The sequence below is a fragment of the Panthera pardus genome, unplaced genomic scaffold, assembly GCF_024362965.1.
Source record: "Panthera pardus isolate Hobbes unplaced genomic scaffold, ASM2436296v1 HiC_scaffold_6, whole genome shotgun sequence".
NCBI classification, from domain to species: Eukaryota; Metazoa; Chordata; class Mammalia; order Carnivora; family Felidae; genus Panthera; species Panthera pardus.
In genome coordinates, this window is record NW_026526991.1 from 14,226,206 (window position 1) to 14,248,405 (window position 22,200).

Sequence of the window (22,200 nt, forward strand, 5' to 3'; positions counted from 1 at the left end):
GCACTATATGCTAACTAACTTGGATGCAAGTTAAAAAAATAAATTAAATAAAAATTTTTTAAAAAATGGGCCAAAGACCTGAACAGACGCTTCATGAAAGAAGATATATTAATGATAAGTAAACCCATGGAAGTTGCTCAATCTCATCAGGTATCAGAGAAAATAAATTAAAAACACAATTAGACACTATTTTACACCCTCTGGAATTGATGAGGGAAACAAAGGCAAGAGAAATGTAGCTCAAATTAAATCTCACAGCTGGCAACCCACTGACAGACACCTGAAACATGCAGAATGTGATATTCCTCAAGCGACTCATGGCTGCCTTACTTCCTTAATATTTTTGTTTTATTAAAGACTAAAAGCAAGCGTATCTTAATAGCAGCTAGCCCCTCAACATCCTGCAAGCCTTGCTTTGAAATTCCTTAGAAACTTAAGATATCCCTCACCCCCCACTAACTTAAAAATATATAATCAGTCACTCCTTACAAGCCCAGTGCAGCTCTTTCTGCCCATGGGTCCTGTCCCCGTGCTTTAATAAAATCACCTTTTGCAACAAAGACATCTCAAGAATTCTTTTTTTGCCATTTGCTCAAGAACGATCAGAATGGCTAAGAATAAAGACTGACAATGAAATGTTGGTAAGGGTGTAAAGCAATTGGAACTTTCAAATAAAATGTGAAAACAGCATAACCACTGTGGGAAACTTTATGACAGTTTCTTGTAAAGGGAAACATGTTTCTACGCTATGATCCAACAAATTCACTTCTAGATATTTTCCCAAAGAAAAAGATCCCTCTCACTCTTTCTTTTTCCACAAAAACACTTAAATAAAAAATCCTTACAACAATTCTTTTCCTAATACCCCCAAATTGGAAACATTTCAAATGTCTATCAAAAGGAGAGGGTATAAAAATTTGTCATTTATTCATCCAGTGGAATGAAAAACAATGACTCTTGATACATACAATCTAGATAAGTCTCAAAACCACTGTGTTGAGGGCAGGAAGCCCTTCACAAAAGAATCATACGTATGATTACATTTATATGAAGTTCAAGATTAATATATGGTGACAGACATCAGCAGTGCATTTGCCTATGGGGATGTGTGGATTAACTGGAAAGGGGCACAAGACAACGTTCTGAGATGACATAAGTATAATAAATCTTGTACCGGTGTATTCATTTATCATAACTCAAAGAATTGTACACTTGAGGACTGTGCATCTCAGTTGAAGTAAATTTTACTTCAATAAAAATATAAAATCTCAAAAAAATATGAGGGGTCTAAATGCATCATTTGAATGATCATTTTTCTCAGTGGGATATTTCAATCTCAAATGAATAATCTGTTGTGTTTTTTTTTTTTAACTTATTTTCTTCTGTTCAGAAAAGCTGTACATATGTGTATTAGTCTGCTTGGGTTACCATAATAAAATACCACAGACTGTGTGACTTAACAAATTTATTTTCTCACAATTCTGGAGGCTGAAAGTCTGAGATCATGGTGCTACCATGGCTGGTTTCTGGTGAGGGCGTCTTCCTGGCCTACAGACAGCTTCCTTCTCTCTGTGTCCTCGCCTGGTGGAGCGAGAGCAAGCTCTCTAGTGTGTCGTCTTATAAAGCCACTAATCTCATCATGAGGGCCCCACCCCCATGACCTCATCTAATGTTAATTTTTTTTAATGTTTATTTATTTTTAAGAGAGACAAAGTGCAAGCAGGGGAGGGGCAGAGAGAGAGGGAGACAGAGTGTGACCAGGGAAGGGCAGAGAGAGTGAGACACAGAATCAGAAGCAGGCTCCAGGCTCTGGGGTGTCAGCACAGAGCCTAACACAGGGCTCAAAGCCAAGAACTGTGAGACCATGACCTGAACCAACATCAGACGCTCAACCTACTGGACCACCCAGGCGCCCCCTCATCCAACTTTACCTCCTTAAGTTCACCATCTTCAATTAACAGCACATTGGGGGTTAGGGCTTCAACATATGAAAACTGGGGGGATGCAGTTCAGTCCACAGCAATATATATTCTAGAAAGTCTTGAAAAGATAGGTAAGTGGAAAAGAATAAAAAAGCCATGTAATTACATTACCCCAATGTAATTGTGGTTAACATTCCAATGTATTTTCTATTCAAAGTTATGTCATTTCATCTTTTATGTGGTTGTAGTCATTCTGTACCTATAAACTTGTAGCATGATCTTTCAAAGTACAACATGAAATTTTTTCCGTGGTACTAAAAGCTCTTTTTATGTTCCCTCTTTTAATAGCCACAAAAATTTTCACTGAGTGTGCTGTAGCTTATTTATTCATTATTTTGTGACTGAAGATTAAAGTTCCTTCCAATATTTTGCTAGTGTAAATAATGCTATGAAAAAATATATTTGTGCAGGAGGCTTTTTCTGTAACTGAGATTCCTTTCTTGGGGGGAGAATTCCAGAAAATGGAAATTGTGGGTTAAAAGGTTATGCTCTGATTACATGTTGCCAAATTCTTTTCCAAAAAGATGTCCCACTTTATACTGCCCCCAGCAGTGGGGCAGGAAGGCGCCATATCTGTTTGCTCTTACAGGGCAGAGGTCATTTCCACTAATGTGTGTGTTGGCCTGTTTCCACAGGTTAGCAAAGACAGCTGAAGCCTACTTGGGCAGGATTCCCCTGGCTCTTCCGGCTTAAGACCCTACCATCTCCTATCCCTGGCCGCCTGTGTTCTGGGCCTCACCTAGACAAGTCTGTGTGGGAACAAGCCACCTCTTCCGTCTGTAGCCATGAATTTCCTCCGGCGGCGCCTCTCTGACAGCAGCTTCGTGGCCAACCTGCCTAATGGCTACATGACAGACCTGCAGCGCCCAGACAGCTCTACCAGCTCCCCTGCATCCCCAGCCATGGAGAGGAGGCACCCCCAGCCCCTGGCAGCCTCCTTCTCCTCTCCAGGATCCAGCCTCTTCAGCTCCTTCTCCAGTGCCATGAAGCAGACCTCAGCAGCCCCCTCAGGGCTGATGGAGCCTCCGGGTCCCTCTGCTCCTGTTGTTCAAAGGCCCAGGATCCTATTGGTGATTGATGATGCCCACACAGATTGGTAAGCCAGAATCTGCCTAGGGGCAAGAGAGGCGATGGGGGCTTATCTCACCCCTGGGGGAGGGAAGAGAGGGGAAAGCTGAGAGGTTTGATCAGAGTATCAGAGACTGGCCAGAGGGCAGGAAACTACATTTACTATGTGGCTACTGCATGCCAGGCACCATGGCACCTGTTTCGTGCTTTATGTTTACAATCCCAGTCCCTTGCCAGCAAATCCAAAAATCCAAAAAGCTCTGAAAACTGGAAAATATTTTATAATCCATGTGGCAGCAAAGCCTGATCTGAGGGAAAGTGAGACTCTAACAGTCTTCGTTATACCATTCACTGTGTGTGACCATAAATGATTTATGGCAATCTTGATTTACATCTTTTTTTTAAAAAAAATTTTTAAATGTTTATTTGTTTTTGAGAGACAGTGTGAGCAGGAGAGGGGCAAGGAGAGAGGGAGACATAGGATCTGAAGCACTCTCAAGTCTTTGAGCAGTCGGCACAGAGCCCGATGCGGGGATTGACCCCAGGAACTGGAAGATCATGACCTGAGCCAAAGTCGGATGCTTAACCAACTGAGCCACCCAGGCGCCCCCTTGATTTACATGTTAATACATTTGCAATGGGGTACTGCTCAGAGCTCACCAGAAGTGTTATATAATATATGGTATATATACCATATTACCTTCCTAAGGATGGAAAACTTTAAAAACCCGAAATAACTCAGGCAAGTTGCTTAGCCTCTTTCAGCCTCAGCCATCCTCCATCCATTCAGTAAGGTTGTTATGAGGGTAAAAGAAATGAACAGAGACCCACAGTCCTTATCTAACACCCTTGAGACCAGAGTGCCTGAGTTTGTCCAGAACCTGTTCTCTTAACATCAAACATGGGCAGACATGATATGCCTTCTAGTCTCTTGTTAGGCATGCTGATCCCTGGTAAGCTCTCCAGAGTCAGAGATTGGACATGTCAAGGTCATTGAAACTGTTCTACAAATAGTTACTGAGCACCAGTGGAGTGCAAGTCACAGCCTTAGGTGCTCAGGGAAGTGGTGAGCAGACCTTGCTCACATGGATCTGAAGTTGGAGGATAGGTCTCTACACCAAATATTTGGTGGAGAGGGTGCTAAATATTATCAGTCCTAGTTGGGGACATGGAATTTGCAGTCTAGAAAATAATGCCAGGTGTGGAGACCTGGAAGCACTCCATCCAGGGCGGTTCTGACAGTGGACTCATAAATGGTCATGGGGCTGGAGGGCAAGGTTGCATGCGTGTGTCTTCAAAGGCTGCCACGTAGTAGGCACATCATAGGCACCTGGTAAATAGGTCTTAGGTGAATAAGTTAATGCATTCAGTTCACCGAGCATGTCACAGGCTCTGTTATTCAAACATGCATGTGCACACTCACATTCACTTGAGAAGTTAACTCAGGTTGGGAATGACTGACCCTGTACTTTGGAATGGGGGATATTTATAGTGTATGATATTCAGTACAGTCAACATGGAAGCATGTTCAGCAGGTGTAGACAGCAGTCTTTACTTTCCTGCTAAAAAGTTAGTTCATCTTAAGCAAGGTGAGATCACGGGCATGGCCTCTGTTTTGATCCAGTCTGCATTATCTTCAGTGTTGCTGCTTGCTTGAAGCCGCTCCTCATGAAGCCTTGTTTATCTGTTTATGTGCTTATGTAAAGCAGCATCTTTAGGTTCTGAATTTAGTGGTTGATTTCTGCAGAGATTTTGCTTCCAGGCACTGCTGCCTGTGCAACCCTGCTGCTTGTCTGCCCACTAATCAAAATGCCTGCATGGCCTTTGCAGTCTTCTTGTTTCTTTTCAGCCCCATACTTGACCTTGGTTTTGACCGTACCGTGCTGACCATGTTTCCTCAGCCTCAGCCAGGGTTTGCCATGATATGGCAACGGTCAGGGGTTATTTAAAAACCTATTTATCAAGAAAGTTGCTTTCTGTCTGGAGGGTGAGCTGATAAATGACAGCACCATACAATGGTGAGGAACACAGACTTCAGAGCTAAGTTGTCTAGGTTCACATCCCATTTGTACCCCATAGTAGCCAAACGACCTTTGCAAGTTACTGTACCTAAATGGGAATAAAATAGTACCTACCTAGTAGAGTTAATGCATGTAATTGGGTTAAAATCTGAGTTAATATAAAAGTGCTTAGGATGTGTCTGGTAGACAGTAGATGCTACTTACGTGTGTGTTACTATTGCAGACTTTTGTGACCTATGCAACATTAATCATCTTGATGGCAGCCCCTCATAATCATGTTTATTTAATCTCTTCATCCCCAATAATGGGCAGAGTGGATTAGGATTTATCCTATTGTGCAGTTTTCTATTGGTCACTTGTGCCTGTTAGCTCCTGAGTAATAAGGTTGGGTCTTATTAATTAATCTCTGTCCTCCCGGTGCCCATGCGGTATGTAGTAGTATGGTGTGCGGGGACAGTGAACGAGGCCAAAATGCAATGGCCTCACCCAAGTAACGTTTATTATTTTAAGTCTTTATTTTAATTCCAGTTAGTTAACATACTGTGTTATGTTAGTTTCAGGTGTACAACATAGTGATTCAACAATTCTGTACATCATCCTGTGCATCATGACAAGTGCATTCCTTAATCCCCATCACCTATTTCACCCATCCAAGTAACATTTAAATTTGACTTGGTTTCCATCTCTCTAATCTGAAGACCACGTGTGAATGTGTGAATTTTAGGCTGTGTATGCTGATGGGGGGCATGATTTTGGCCAGAGGAGTGTCTCCCAGTCTGTGTCAATCATGCCTCTTATACCCACACTTTAATTAGGTCTCCAAACAGCAGTAAAAACAGCAGTAAAAAAGGGGAGAATGGAGAAACTGAGGCACATTAACTTTCCTGGAAACTGGTTCTGCATCCACTGGATGTTTGTGATGGGGACTTGCTGCCTGCGGACACATCAGCTTCTGCAGAACTCCATCCTAGATTCTTCTTCAGCTTCCTAACCTCTCTGAATCTTAATACATTCCCAGCTTTCTCCAGATTGATGCTGGCTGCCTGGGAAATCCCAGTCTGCCCCTGCAGAGTTCCGAAAGATGTTTGTTCCCCGCCACCAGGAGTGGCCAGCAGGTGGCGGGCCAGCCCCACTGTCCCGGGCAGCTTTGGCAGAGTGTGGGCTGCCTGGGTCAGCCCCCACCCGGCCCCTCCTCCATTGTGCAAACTGTCTCCTGAGAGGAAGAAGTTGTTAAAGGGGAGAAGCCAGCTCACAGGGCCCCTTTTTTACCCCCCTTTGAGATGATAATGAAGGGGGAGATAGCCACTGTCTGGACTGAGAGTGAACCCACCAGGAACAATGCTGCTCCCTTTTCTCTGTTCTCAGTCCCACATCCTCTGTCTTCCCATTCTGGGTCTTGGGCCTTCCTGCAGAATCAAGTTTCCTTGTGCTGAGGGAGTTTGCAGGAAGCCCCCACGCTCCCCCTCCTGGCAGAGGCCAGCTTGCAGACTCTCTGAACCAGCCTGGGTCCCCCAAGGACTATCTGTTACCTGCTGAGTGACCCAGAGAGAAGGACTTCTCATCCTCTGAGGAGAAATAGAGGGCCCCAAAGCCACCTTTGCTGGGAAAAACAACTCATGGCTGAGCTTTGTAAGATCCTACCACCTTTTGGGATTGGCCATGGAGGTGAGCCCAGCTACAGCAGTGGTGTTTGGGGAACTTTGGGCCAGCCTCCATAAAGCCCAGTTCAGTAACAGGTCTGAACTCAAGTTGGTGCTATCCTCTGGGATGAGGGGAGACCAATCAATCTTGAAGAACCACAAGAACCAAGGGAAAGGAGAAATAAAATAAATGAATCTCAGGCTCAGTATTCTTCAGCCTTATTGCCTGTACACTCTTTCTCTTGCCTAGAATTTTCCAGCAGCCTCACTGGTCCCAGACCTCTAGTCTTGACCCCCTGGTTACCTTGCATGTTACCATCAAAGGGTCATTTTGTGAAACACAGACCTGATCAGTTTGCTCCCACCGTTCATCCCCTATTATAACCCTCTGTTGCTGCATCATTGCCCTCAAGTTCAGATTCATTCATCAGCTTGCCTGCCTCCCTCTAGTTCTGTCTCCAGCTCCACTTCCTGCTTTACAAAAAAACAACCTATGGTTCTCAAACACATTTGCCTTAGCACATTCTGCTTCCTGCTACCTGGAATGCCCTTCCCTATCTCATTCACTTGTCCAATTTCCATTCATCCTTAAAAGCCTGCTCAGGTGTCACCTCTTTTGTGAAGTCTTCCCTGACACCCTTGACCCTGCCAACGTTGCTAACAACCACCTCCTTTATATAACGTAAAGTGTATTTCATGGTGCTATAGTAGTTTCACACTGTATGATCATTGGTTAGCAGGTGGCTGTCTCTTGTGCCAGAACAAGGCCTGTGTCTTGTTCTTCCTTATATCCTTGGTGTTTAACACACAGTAAATGTTCAATTAGCATACCATTGCCCCCACTCCAGTCCAATGAGGATAACTTTTAATGAGCATAACGGGGCCTGAAAGTCACCTTACGTTAGGACTCAGCAGTATAATACATGCAGTCGAGGGGTGTCTGTTTTTACTCACCTATGTGTAAAATCTTGGCTCTTTATTTTCCAGTATGTGAGGATAACTGTAAGGCTGCTATTTGAGATTGTCTAAAAAAAAGTTGGCACAAAGTTTTATTATTGCCCACAGAATATACCAGAATTCCAGTTTTGATTTCAAAATCAAAACATTGAGTGTGACCAAAAAAACATTGCTCATAATCATGCTTGGATTGAGTGTACCTCCCTGCTCATGGTTTTACCTACAAAATCTCCAGAGGCTGGATGGGGTTGAGGAGCAGGGTGTTGGGGTGAGGGGGATAGAAGCGGCTAAGCCTTTGCCCCCAGTCTCTCCCTCCAATGGCCTGTGGAACTCTGGCTCTCCTCCCCTCTTACCTCACCCATGGCCTTGTTCCCAGAATGTCTGCTATTCCATTTCAACAATGATCTATTGTTACCTTCCCTTCTATTCTCCACCCTTCCCTGCGTTTCTTTCTTCTTTTATTTGTTGGGGAGGAAATGAAAAGGTATTCTTGATTTGAAACACCCCTCTGCTACTATCCTTCCAGCCTGGAGTGTATCAGGCTACGCTGTCCTACTCAATAATGGTCAGTGGTACCCATCCAAGCACCTTGTGCATTTCTAGATTCACCAAGAAATGTTGTATAATAATTTGTGTCCCTCCTACGACCACCCCACCTGTCCCACTCCCAGATGGTGTCTTTGTATCCCAACACCTACAACGGGGCAGGTAGTTTGTTAGGAAATGTCTGTTGATTGAATGAGTAACTTTGGAGGTGATGAGTTATTAGTAATGACGGATGAGGATGGTGACAGTGACACTTAAGGAGTGACTTGAGTGACATTCTGAAATCCTCTTTTTCCCCTTTCATACTCAATCCAACAGAAAGTCACAGTGGCCACATGAGAGCATTTACACCATGGAAATTGGCAAATGCTGCAAAATAGGGCTTTCAGTTCTCCCCAGAGAGCTGGTTATTAATCATTTGCCAACACAGCTCTGGTCTAATCACTTGCCAACATAGCTCTGGTCGTAGGCACTTCCTGTTTGGCCTGGAGGGCAATTGTACAGGTGAGGAAGCAGAACACAGAACACAGGCCCCTGCTCAGAGAACCAAAAACGGGTGGGTGGCTAGGTTGGTACTTGTTAAAAGGCATTTCTGATGGAGCCACAGCTCCTGCTGACCCCTGCACAGGACTTCAGTGTTTGGCAAGAGATAGATGCTAAAAAATCTTGGTCAAAAAACGAATAAACACACAGATGAATAAACCATGAGCTCTTTGGGGTTGGGGTCATGTCTTCATCATTGTCATGTGGCAAACACTTGTGTACTTTGTACCACCAAAAAGGTTTCCATAGATGCTCTAAGTCAGTCTTCCCAACAACTGGATGGAGTACTTTCACTGCTCTCATTTTATACGTAAGGAAAACGGAGGCCGCGAGCCCAAAATCGAAACAGATGTCAGTGGCATCTGGGAATCCAGCTCAGGCCATTCTGGACACCCTGTTCTCTCATCATTTTTCCCACCTGAGTACAAGCCCTCCAGTGCTGTGTGTGAGGGCATTGGCCGGCAGAGCCTGCTCAAGAGAGGGTCACACATGCACACACACCCACACACACCCCGTGTCTGAGAGCAGTGGGAGGAGACAGGGTGGCAGGACTCCATGTAACAGCACTGCAGCCAAGCACAGGATCCCGGTGACCTCACCCTCAGAGGAAAGTGCCCCACCTCAAGCCAGGCGGCCCCACCCTGCTGGAGCCCTGTGGGCAGCTGGAACGAGAAGATGCCAGGAGGAAAGGGGGTTCCTGTAGCCATCCAGACACTCCTGGTCTCAGGTTTGGGAATTGGATCCTTCACAGAAATTGCCTCTGGGCTATTTTCCTCAGTTTCAGGCTCCAACAGGATGTTTTCTGCTCTTTCCCCCTGTGTTTTGATATTAAATATGTGATTTCCTAACACATGTCAGACATGTTTCCTAAGAGAGTTAAAATGGGAAGGAAAGTAAAATGCAGAGAACTCAGGGCTGGCTGGTGGCAGGTTGGGGTTGAAGTCCCAGCTCTGCTGCTTACCAGCTCTTGGCCAAGCCACCTTACCTTTCTGAGCCTCAGTGTCCTCATCTGTAAAGTGGGGACCATAATGCCACCACTGTCACCATACCAGTGAGCTCACAGGAATGTTCCAAGGCTCCAGTGAGAACACGCTGTTCCTCTCCCTTACAGGCGTTTTTCCATGTGTATGGTTTCTTTGCCTGTGCTGTGGTCCTGTGCTAGAGCATAGGCTCCAGGAGGGTGGAGTTTAGGCCTCCTTTGCTTGAACACCGAATCCTCAGAGGCCAGCACAGCACCTGGCACAAGGTAAGATAGGAAACACGGATGATTTAATTAACAAACAAATAGATGCTCTTGCCAAAGGCTGATCTTATTATTAAGGGAGAGTTCAGGATCGAGGATGCCCTCGGGGAGAGTCTTTCTCAGAAAATGGTCAATTGCCCTGGAATTCAGGAAGAGTACCTGACGCCCATGCTTTGCCCGAGCTCCCTCCCCACCCCCCACCCCTCATTGTTCAGCTGGTAACTCTGAGGCTCCAGCCTCCACTTGAGGAGCTGAACTGCTTCCGGCTGCTTTGACTGAAGGCATGAGGACTTCAGGGCATGTTGGCAGGCCCCTCAAAGCCTTGCAGTGGGCCTAATTGGCCCCATGGTGACCAGGACATTCTGCTTCCTACTGTGTCACCTACAGGGGTATTTGAACGCCGAGCTGCCCTCACCAGCAGTGGCTTTGGGGCAGGGTTGCTGGATTCCACTCAGTTAATACTTGGATAAGCAATCAATTTATCCCCTGCAATATTTGGTATAGATTTATACTATCAAATTGTTGGTTGTTTATCCCAAATTCGAATTGAACTGGGTGACCCGTCTTTATCTAGATGCGCTACTTATGGAGGATGGCAACGAGAGACAGTTGCCACCATCTGAGCCTGCTAACATGGGCCCAAGTGAGAAGCCGGTCTTTGCACTCTTGCTTCCTGGTCAGAGAACCAAAAGAGGCCCCTCAGTTGACCCCATTCTCAGCTTTCCCTGCCTGTGACAAGGACTGAGAGTTGTCAGTCACCAGCAGAGAGGAAATAAAACTAGTAGGCAGTCTCAAGGCAGACTGCCCAGGTCTCTTCTCCCTCTCACTTACATGACCTTGGGAGGTCTGACCTCTGAACCTCACATTCCTGCCTGTGAGGCAGAATCATGGTATATCTTTTGCGAAGGGTCCTTGCCAAGATTAGAGATGATGGCACGGGTGGGGCTGGGACAGGGCTTAGCTTGTCATAACAGGCACTGAAATGGTAACTGTATTAACAATTAATTGCAATTACTAATTGCTGATGAATATAATAGTGCTGGAAGCCAGGGGAAGGAAGCCACTTGGCATGCTTCTCAGTTCAGCTGGATATGCTTGAGGGCTGTCTTCCAGAAGGCCTGGAGGAGGGGTGTCTGGATGCTGGTAAGCTGGCAGAACTCTACTGTGAAGATGACAAGATGGAGGCCTGAACTGGTCCCCTCCTCCTAGAGTTGCTCGGGGGTCTCACAGCTGAGACACACACCTTTCTGTTGGAGAGACTTGGCTCTGGGAAACAAAATCTTCACATCTGGCCCCACCACTTCCTCTACCCCCAAACCTCTCCTTGAACAAGGCAAGCCTTGGCTGTTTCCTATGGGGAAACACAGGGATGGAAGGGAGAGGAAGAAAGGAAAGGCCTAATGTCGCCTTCCTCCTCACTTCATTCACCAGTTCACACAGGCCACCCAATAGCACCTAGAGTGGCTCTGGATGTCTGGACTCAGACTCACCCCTCCCATTCTGGGCACCTGCCCTGCACTCCTGCCCCTCCCCCTTGCTTCCCTGGCCCTGGTGCCTGGGGGAGGGGAGGGGCCTTGGGCATTCCCCAGCAGCCTGCCTAGTCTCCTGGAGACAGGCTCCGTTTTCCCAGGCCCGGCCCCTTTTATCAGGGAGACAATGTACGCACACAGTGAGGGCCTTGTGTGGCACCCAAGCCCCAAGCCCTTTGACTTGAGGAATTTTTCAAGTGCTGACCTCTTTCCGTGAGGTCTTCCTGCTGTCCAATCCTGAGGCCTGGTGCCCCTGCTGCTTCCTACCCAGCTCTTTCAGGGAGAGAGAGAGGGAGGGGGAAAACAGTGAAGAGCTGTCTCTCGCTCTGGTAGAGTCTTCACCCTCTGAAACTGGCTAGAAAATCTGGGGGAAATGTCTTTGAGCAGAAGGGAATGTGGGGAGAAATCTGATAGATGCCGTTTCTTCCAGATTCCTTCCTTCTCTGTTGATGCTATGGGATCATAGTGGAGCCACTTTTTCTCTTTGGGCCTCGTTTTTCTCATAAGTCAAATGATGATGGATTAAGATCATGTTCCCCCAAAGACCGTTTCTATCAGAACAACATTCAGATTCCCAGGAACCACCCTACACCTTCTGTGTTAGATAGAGTTCTTTGTTTGCAAGAAAAAGGAATAGACTTTGGCAGACTTAGGCAAAATGGGGATGTTTTGGATGTGGAGGCTCATAGAATCAAAAGAGAATATGAAGACTCAAGTCTCGGAGAGGCTGGGACCCAGGGCTCCCCTGGGATCTAGGAGGCTGGGACTTGTGTAGGCAGCCTTCTCTAGAGAAGCCAGCTCGTGTTTCCTCCCAGCCATGTGCCTCTTTGCTGACAAATCCAAATCTTGGGGAAACACAAACCTGGCTGGTTCCACAGTATGTCCTGGGACAGTTCCACCAAGACCCCGTGCAAGAGAGCTGCTTGGTTCCATCAGTGCAAATGCAAATGGAGGTGCTATTACTGGAAATTCAGATGGGTGCAGGACAGGCGACACTGCAGAGTGCCCTTAGAACTACTGACTCAGAATATCCAAAGTAGAGCTTGGGAAATTGTTTTTGTTTGTTTGTTTGTTTTTGTTTTTAATGATGATGAGCCAAACTTAGAAACCATTGAGTTACAAGACTTCTTTCATTACAAGACAAGACCTGGGAACAGTGGGGCCAACTAAGCAGGAGATCTATTTCAGCTCAATATGTAGAATGGAAAGTCATCCAAAGATCAAATGGGCTTCCTAGTGAGGGAATGATCTCCCCATCACTTGCAGGTGTTCAAGCACAACTGGGCTGGCCACTTGGAAGCAATGAGGCAGAAGAGGCTCCTACTATAAAGAGGTTGGCTTATAAGCCCTCGCAGGAGTCTTGAGCTTAAAGCTTTTTGTTTTTTACTCTATGACTTTATGTCTCAGTCACTTCTCTGACTTTGCCTTGCTTTTCTCTGAAGAATTCAACTGTTTACCTTGTGAGTTTCTCCTCTTCCTCCAAAACGTGTTTTTCTCACCCAGGTCCTCTGAATGACCTTTCATGGAGTCCCTGAGATGCCATGACTTTCTTAGCAATAGCTGTTCCAGTGCTTGAGTCTACAGACTTCACCCCACCTGGTTACAGCCTTGCCCTGGCGGAGGCAGGTCACTGGGCAGATGCCAGCCTCATTACAGAACGTCTCTTCTCCTGGGGCCTGTGGAAGCCTGCCTAGGACATGTTTCCTTGGCAGGAGGGAGGCTATCTGTGATGGCAAGAGAGAAAATGGTGCTTTGTGTCCATTTTCCTGACCGCTCACCCTGGATCTTCAGGAAGGGTAAGGGTGTGGGTTTCCTGAAAATTTGCACTGAGCTGATTGCCATCTTCAGAATGGAATTAGTTAAATTAGGGGTTGCCTGTGCAGCTGCTCACAGGAGACAAGATGGTCTGTGAGTGAAGGGGCAGGTGGTAGGAAAAGGCACAGGCATAGAGAAATATTTCCCTGCTGTAAGGAAAACAACAGCACATGATTTATGGCAAATGGTGTCTGCCACTTGGTTTCAGCTTCAACAAAATGACAGAACCATGGGGACTGTGTTGGGTGTAAGAAATGATGTCCCCTCTGAAGGCTGCAGCTTCAGTTCACTCACCTAGTTGTCACCATGCAGGAATAAGGGCCTGGTGTTGCTAAGTCATTGATTTTCCAAGGACAGCCAGAAATCTGAATTTTTTATATGAATCTTCTATTGTAAGTAGTCAATTTAAGTCCAAAAATAAGACTGTGGACTTCATGAAGTTTACCAGTTGGCAACTTCTGGTAAAGAAGATAGGAGTCAGGATAAATATGTATTCTAGTTCCTCTTCTGGGTCTGTTTCCCAGAGAGACTGTATATACTACAATGGCAGGAGGGCTGTTTTGTTTAGTGCAATACTTCGGGTCTAGCGCAGTGCTGGGCACATAGGGGACCTTGGGTAGATGGGTGGATGGATAGACGCATGCATGCATGAATAAGTGATTGGATGGATGGATGGATGGATGGGTGGATGGATGGGAAGGAAGGAAGGAAGGAAGGAAGGAAGGAAGGAAGGAAGGAAGGAAGGGTAAATAAGTGGATGGATGGGAGTGAAGGAGGGAAGAATGGATGAAAAATAACTTCTTTCAGCCTTTTCCTTCTGTGCCCTGCCCTTCACACCTTGAAAGTCCTCATACCTCGTATGAGCATGCATGTTTCTATCCATCCACCCATCTATCCAAGGTCCCCTATGTGCCCAGCACTGCGCTAGACCATAGTATTGCACTAAACAAAACAGCCCTCCTGCCATTATGGTACATACAGTCTAGCTGGGAAACAGACCCAGAAGAGCTAGAATACATATTTATCCTGACTGCTATCTTCTTTATCAGAAGTTGCCAACTAGTAAACTTCATGAAGTCCACAGTCTTATTTTTGGACTTAAATTTTTCTATTTGTTTTAGAGAGGAAGAGAGTGTGCATACGGGGGACAGAGGCAGAGGGAGAGAGAGAATCTTTCCATCCCACAACCTGGGGCTCCATCCCATGTGGGGTTCCAGGATCATGGGATCATGACCTGAGCTGAAATCAAGAGTTGGACCCTTAACCAACTGAACCACCCAGGCACCTCTGCCCCCTAACCCCCAGCTCCCCCTTTCTAAATCAAACACTCAATATTCTCATGGTCCCCTTCTCATCCTCCTTATACCATCTTTTCTTATACCCTTTTCTGGAATGATCAGATATTAGTCACTTGTACCTTGGTATGAATTATCTTTCAGTGTATTACCTTTCCATGGGCATTTCCCCAGCTTGGGCTCTTAGCAGATGCTCATTAAATGTTTGCAGGGGATGGGGGTGGGGAATGGCTTAGCCTTCTAAATGTTGACTAATTCTCTTTGTGTAATAAAGATTGTGGACTTTCAAATATATGTAGGAATGAAGGTGACACAGTGTAGTGTCTTTGGCAAGGAGAGGGGTAAGGACTGAGATGACATTCTAGCCCTATTTCTGCAGTCATGATGAGTGGGTGGCTGATGACTTTGTGTACCCTAAAGGCCTATACTGGGGAGGAAAAGGAGATCCCATGGAGAAGTCCAGGCAGGTTTCCATTAGGCTAAACATGAAGCAGGAGTTTCATTTAGAGCAAGGAAGATACTGCCACCTTCCTCCTCCTCTTGGAGAGAGAAAATGACATGTCACTTCCCCAGGGACACACCCAACAGACTTCAGCCCTCTTCCCATCCTGGTGAAGGTCAGGAGAAAAAGAGGGACATTAAACATCTGCCATGTGTCAGGATATCATTCATGGGCACTTACAAATGAAACTGGGGCTTGGGAAGGTCAATGTCTGTCTGAGGCAGTACAAGGAAATAAATAGAGCTAGACAGGACCTGAATCTGTCTCCAATGCTAGCAGTGCCCATCTACCTCTTTACCTGGAGAGGTGAAGTTCCACCCTCACAGCCCACCAGGGAGTAGCATACTTGCTAGCACGTTTTTGGCAGGTTCCCAGAGTCCTTCAAATCTGCATCCTTATGCTAACCTGAGGGTAGATCTTCCTATCCCTGTTCTACAGATGAGAAGGTAACGGCTTGTTCAAAATCGTGTAGCAGGTACCCCAGCTTCCAACTCAAATCTAGGTCTTCTGTACCATGCCTGCTACTCATTTTTCCTGCACATTTAGGACATGCCCCAGGAAGGTTTGTCCCCTCCCTGAGTACCCCCAGCATCGGCCCAACTCATTTGCCCTTGTCTGTGCCTTTCACACATACACACACATCCAGAGCCTCTCACAGTCATCTTTGTAGCCTTTGGCCTTGGCAAAGAATAGGCTCCAAATACTGGATTGGTTAATGGATGACCTGGGCCACTTTACCAAGGAAGTGGCTCCTGACCCTTAGACTAGGTTGGGTGTCCCTTCTGTGGGCTGACCTGGATCTTTGGGCTGGTGCCCTGTGTGGTCATTGTCCATTTATGAGTCTCTCCCTCCTGTTAGGTAGTAAGCTCCCTGAGGCCAAGGACTATGTTTTCTTCATACTTACTTCCTTGGAGCCTATAGGATCTGGCCCATAGTAGTTGATCAATAAATATGTGTTAAGCGTCTTTTGAAGAAGGCTTCCCTGACCAACCTGAGTCAGATCTCCCCTGCTCTTCACATCTTATCATCCATTGTGCATTTTATTCTTACCATTTGTGCATTTGTGCATTTTATTCTTACCATTTCTTTTTCACCTGGTTAGTCTTCTGACTTTTCTGGGAGCATGTGAGCTCCACAAGAGCAGGCACTTGTGGAGCGACCTTTCCTCTTATGCCTAATAGGGTGCCCGGTCTATATGAGGCCCAGGAAATGGTGGTTAAATAAGGGAGTGAATAGTGACCAGACCTACTCATGAAAATCTCCTTTTCTATTGCTGTCAGAAGCCAATGAGGGGCCATTTGTCATATCCAGTGACTTGGGGCTCTAGTTTCTTACCTGTAGAGATCCCTGTATGGGTGCAAGGGGCCTTGTCATCCTCAGAGGATCCCTCCCCTCCCTAACTCACTGGAGTTGCCTAATTGCAAGGTGGTATGGAGAGGCTGCCCCACCATTGGAGGGTCCCCGCTGGCAGTGGGAAGGGGCCAGGCAGGTTAGTTATTTTTTTCAAGTAAGTAATGGAGCTAGAATGGATCTCTGAATTGGACCTCTGTATTCAAAGGTCCTGCTTTTGCCACACCTCCATCCAACGGGCATGCCATGTGATTCTCATCTTGCTGACTGGGAAAGCCCTGAGCCTGTCTACCTTCAATGATTTCCTGCATGATCCATAGCCCATCTCCCCCTGCTTAAGTCCAGGCCACAAATAAGCAACCAATATGTTGCATCAGAAACATGAGACTCTCCTGGGCCAGATCCCTGCATCCCTGCCCTCCCTCCCTCCTCCTACAGGGGGGACCTGTGGGAAGAGGGCTGTGCCTGAGACAGAACATTCCTGACCCCTCCTCCCTGGGAAGGACATAGCCAAGGCCCAGCCACATTGACTCTACATCCCAGACACATTTATTAGGAGGGTGTCGCTTGGACACAGGTGGATCCTGTTTGTGCTAATTCTCCTCTTCCTTCTGCCCCTGCTGTCGCCATGAAAGAACTGAGTACCCGCTCCTCATAAATCTCATTCACACACCACATCCCGCCTCCCCAAACTTGGGATTTCCCACCCCAGGCGGCGTTGGTTTTATAATATTCTCCTTCCTGGTGCCTCTGATGTGGCAGTAAAATATGAGACCACCCACAGAGAAGGAAGCTTCCTGGAATCAAGAGTTTCCCCCACCCTCTTCCCAAGGCCAAGGCCTTGAGTGATTGGCTGGGATATTCAGGAGCTCATTATAAGAATAAACATATTGGGGCATTAGGAAGAAGTCTGCATTAGGGAGACAGCCTTCGGGCACAGTGAGGCCGTCCGTTTTGCCTGAGGTCAAACAGCCACGCAGTTACAAAGGCAGCAATCCCAGCCCCCAAGGCATCTAGAATTCCAGACCATCCCTACCCTTCCCTCTGCCAGACAGAACTGTTCAGAGGCAGCTCAAGCCTGAATGAGCCCCCGGCAAGGAGGCAGCAGTCTGTGTGGCCTGTCAGGAGACAGACTTCTGACTCCCAGCCAGGCAGGGGGATGGACTGCCTGACCCTCAGCTTCAGCCCAAGTCCGTCTGCCAGGCTCTGCAGTAAACATTCCAGAGATGGGCAAAACAAGTGTTTTTCCTGGGAAGGTGAGGCCTTGTGAAGGCTAGAGCTGCTTGGGTGGTATTCATATGGTATAAAGTGCTCTGGGTTCTGGTTAGAATCGAGTTGAGGGCTTCCAGTCATTCAGGTTGGACACTGTACAACGACCCCACACTGTAATCAGTGCAGATTTGTAAGTGTATTACAACAGTGTGCCAGTAGATGACAGTAAAGTGTCTTGAGGACAGGATACGTTATGGCTTATCCTTGGAAGACTGTTCATTTACCCAGTTAGCAAACATTCGTTAAACATGTGCCTTGTGCCCTGGCACTCTGTGCCAGACTCCGAATTCATTGAGCACTGACACACAGTATCAGGTTTCCAGGAGCTCGTAGACTAGGTGTATTGGGGCAGGGTACAGACAAACACTGTGCCATTACAACATGGACTGATACATCCTATAAAGTACAGGATGCTGTGGGAACCCCAAGGAGGAACACCTAACCCAGCCTCATTAGGGGGGCACTTTCAAGGAAAACTTGATAAAGGAGGTGAGCGAGGATCTTGGAGGCAGCCAGGCAGAGAAGAGCAAGAAGCCATCCTAAGCAGAGAGAACAGCGGGTGCAAAGGCTCAGTGGTATAAAGTGTAGGACATGGCTAGGGAGTTGCAGGAAGTTGAGTGTGTCCGTGAGGTGGATAGAAAACTGGAGGAGAAATGGCCAATGTCAGCCGGGTCCTGCTGAATCCTGAAAATCTTGAAGCACAAGATCTAACTCACTGGTGCCACTTAGAGTTTTTATGTATCTTTGAACAGGGACTTCTCCATCTGGAATGTGTGGGGACTGATCCCTGCCCTACCTAGTAGGGTCTAATAGGAGGAGGGATATGAAGGTACTAGCAGGCCTTATATACCAACGATGTCTATTTATTATTATCATCATCACTCATCGCTCATTGCACTGATGGAACAGATCAAAAGGAGGTGAATCACATTTCTGTTTCGTAACCTCCATGAGGGTACAGAGAAAACACTCAATATTTCTTTGTTGTTGTTGATTCTATTTTAGGCCCTGGGCTGTACACATTGGAGCTTACTATGTGCAGGAACTGTTCTCAGTGCTTTATACATCTTGTCTCAGTTAATCTTTACAACAATGCTGTGAGATAGTTACTGTTACTAACCCTACTTCCCAAATGTGGAAACTCAGGCACATGGAGGTTGAGTGAGTTACCCAAGGTTTCACAGTGAGTGAGTGGTAGAGCTGAGAGTCCATCCATGTGGTTGCCCTGAGTCTACTACCCTCTGTTGCCTTGTTGCATAGAGGATGAGGTGAATTGATCACTACAGGCTTGGCTGTAGATGTTATCACCGCTTGACAAATGAGAAGACCATGTCCTAGAGGGGTTAAGTACCTTGGCTTAGAACATGTGGCGAGTGAGTTGTATGGCTCAGACTTTGCCCAAACCATGCTTTTTCCAGTATACCAGTGATTGTTCTCATTAGTTACTATTATGAGGTCCCAGGCCCACCTAGTACATCTTTTAAACCTAAGCTAGGGGGAACTTTGCCTTGAGCCACACAGCCTTGACTAGCTGTACCCCTTCTGACAGCAAAGGAGGGCCCTGTGTCAGGACCCCACAAATTGCACCCTTATACCATGCAGTGGATACAAAGAACCCTAGAATTCTTTGCCCAAAGGGACCCTGGCCCAGTTCCATGCCCTGTGTAGGCCAGTTCCCTGGTCCATCCTTGGAAGGCATGGCCAAGGAAGAATGGTGGATGGGGGAATGAGTGAGGAGATGGAGTGTGGCCTGTGGGCTGAGCTATCCATGAGCCTGCACAAGAAGCCCAGGTGATTCAGGATTGAGAGGAGGGTGGGAGGAGAATCAGGGAAGACTGTAGGAACCAAGAGGAGGCAGTCCCCATGCCGCCTGGCTCTGGGTAGAACTCTAACAATTCCAAGAAGTTGAAGTTCTGACCCCTCCAGATCATGATGAAGTTGTCTTTGTCAAGGAAGGAAGACAGGCATGTTTTATTTAAATGTTTGCTAGCTTTGTTTATCAATTGTAAATATTAGACATATGATGCACAGGTGTCCGTTTGTTCTCTTGCCCCAGGCCCCCACAGATATGAGAGGTGGACTTATCCCAGTGTCTGAAGTTTGCAGACACTACCTTTAAGGATTCGTGATAAAATTCACAAACTATGTGGAAAGGTTCCCTTTGTATGAGCCTCACTACACATTTTGTCAAACACCAGGTCTGGGAGAGATAACAAAACCATCCTTTCAAGTCACAACAACAGCTCCTATACCACTAAAGTTTTGCATGTCTAAGCCTGTCAACCTAGTAAGAAAAAATTATCTTAATATTAGAGCTATCAGTCAGCGATTTGGGCAGTCTTGGAAAGAGGTGAACTCCACTGGCATTGCCTAAGTGTAGATAGAGACTCTTTGGAAGCAAACAGACTGAAGCTTGGTCAGAGAATCTGTAGGAAGGATTCTTTTTTTCACAAATGGAAGGCTGAAAAAATAGATGGTAACATGGATGTTCCAGGAAAAAGAATAGAGGAAACTAAGAAGATTCTTGGATGTACTACTTACAAATTATTGATTAGAACTCAGTCACATGGCCACCCCTAGCTGAATGGAGAGTTAGGATATTCATTCTTGTGTGTGTGTGTCCCAATCTGTAAACTCTCTTATTGTGGGGAAGAGGAGAATGGGTATTGGAACAAAAAGCTGTCTCTGCCCCAGAAAGGTTTATGGAAATGCTTAACACAGTGCTCGGTTTACAGCAAGTGACTAAGAACTATTAGTTTCTCCATACCAAAAATCCAAAAGAGCAAATGGAAACTTTTATTACTTTTGCCTTGTGTGTGGGAGGACATCTAAACCCAGAGTACCCCAACATTTGCTGCTTTTTTTCAGGGTTGAGCAAAAACATAGATGTGGAATTAGAAGTCCAGGACTCTAGTCCCTCAGGCAAAATATTTCGTTTCTCTGGGTTTCAGTTTTCTTTTTTATAGGATGGAAATAATAATGCCTTCTTCATGGTGGTGGTTGTAAGCATTAAATGAGAAAGGCTATATAGGCTCAAGCCTACAGCACAGTTTCTGGCACAGAGTAAATACTCAACAAGTAGGTTTTTTTCCCCATCTATCTCCACTCATTTATTCATCCAGCAAATATTAATTGAGCTCCTACTCTGTGTTAAGCACTCTGGTAGGTATTGGGAGTATTTGTGCCTTACTCTAAGTAGTTGTGTTATAGTTTAGTGACACACAGGCATTAAACACAGTTACCAATTATAACTAACTGTAATTTTAATAAGTACTATGAAAGAAGAGTATGAAAAGAAAGTCTATATGAGAAGAGAGAGGAAGGGGGCCAAGATTATGGTGCTTACTGAGAAAAATGGGCATTTGGATAAATTTGGGAAATAACTAGAATGTAGAATCAATGGAGATAGGGAGAGAGAAAGGGGTAACAAGAATGATGTCTATGTTTCTGCCTTGAGCAATGGGTAGATGGGATGCTATTTACTGATAATGAGAAGATAGAAGTAGGGATATAGAGGAAAGATGATGGATGGATGGATGGATGGATGGATGGATGGATAAAAGGACAGATGAGGGCTGCTTCATTGGACAGATGGACAAATGGAGGAATGGGTGGATGGATAGATAATTTATGGAGTATGTAGAGTATAACTCAATACAATAATAAAATAATTCTGCATTATTTACTTTTGTAGGATTCTGTATCTCATTTGATCTTTAAAATAGCCCTTAGAAATAAGTCACACAGATATTATCTTCCTTCTACAGATTATAAAATTGAAACAGGGTTGCCAAGTAGAAACAGAACCTGAGTCTCCAATCTTCCCATCCAGTATTCTTTCTCCTCTTGCACATAGTATATACAAATAATTAGAAAATCATAGTATATACAAATAATTAGAAAATACAAATAATTAGACAATAATTAGAAAAATAATTAGAAAAGTAGTCAAGGTGGGAGGAAAGAGCATGAAGTTACAAATGTGTCTGACATGTGCCCCTGGGGGTAAGGATTTTGAGAGGAGGGAGAAAATAATAAAGCAGTCTGCATCCTTACTCAGTAGTTTTCTTCCTCTCTTTAACAGGGCCAAATACTTTCATGGAAAGAAGGTGAATGGAGAGATTGAAATCCGAGTGGAGCAGGTAGGTTGGAGCTGGGTCTTTCGTGCTGTCGCCCTGATGTTTTCCACAGCAGGAGCCATTCCCAGGAGCAGCCTTGATCCTCATCTTATGTGGCTACCATGAGCCAAGATTACTAGAAAATCCAGGCTTATACCTGGGAATTTTATTACATTTCTTTAGTTTAATGTTTTTTGTTTTGTTTTTTTTTTAGCATCATAACCTTTCTTCAGAGGAAATCTCAAGTAGGAGCCCATTCTACAAACTAGAGACAAGTAGATGTTCTCTGACTAGATGGGCATGGGGAACCCAAAAGTCT

The 22,200-nt window shown here is 45.7% G+C and overlaps 1 protein-coding gene across 2 annotated transcripts in view; it reads left to right on the plus strand.

Moving 5' to 3' along the window:
* SYN3 (synapsin III) overlaps positions 1-22,200 on the plus strand; it is a 466,097-nt gene that overhangs the window by 37,952 nt on the left and 405,945 nt on the right. For both annotated transcript variants that reach the window (XM_019446702.2, XM_019446703.2), the window contains exons 2-3: positions 2,618-3,078; positions 21,848-21,905. In XM_019446702.2, the coding sequence (XP_019302247.1) occupies positions 2,768-3,078; positions 21,848-21,905 (369 nt within the window). In that variant the 5' untranslated portion in view covers positions 2,618-2,767. The remainder of the gene's footprint in view (positions 1-2,617; positions 3,079-21,847; positions 21,906-22,200) is intronic.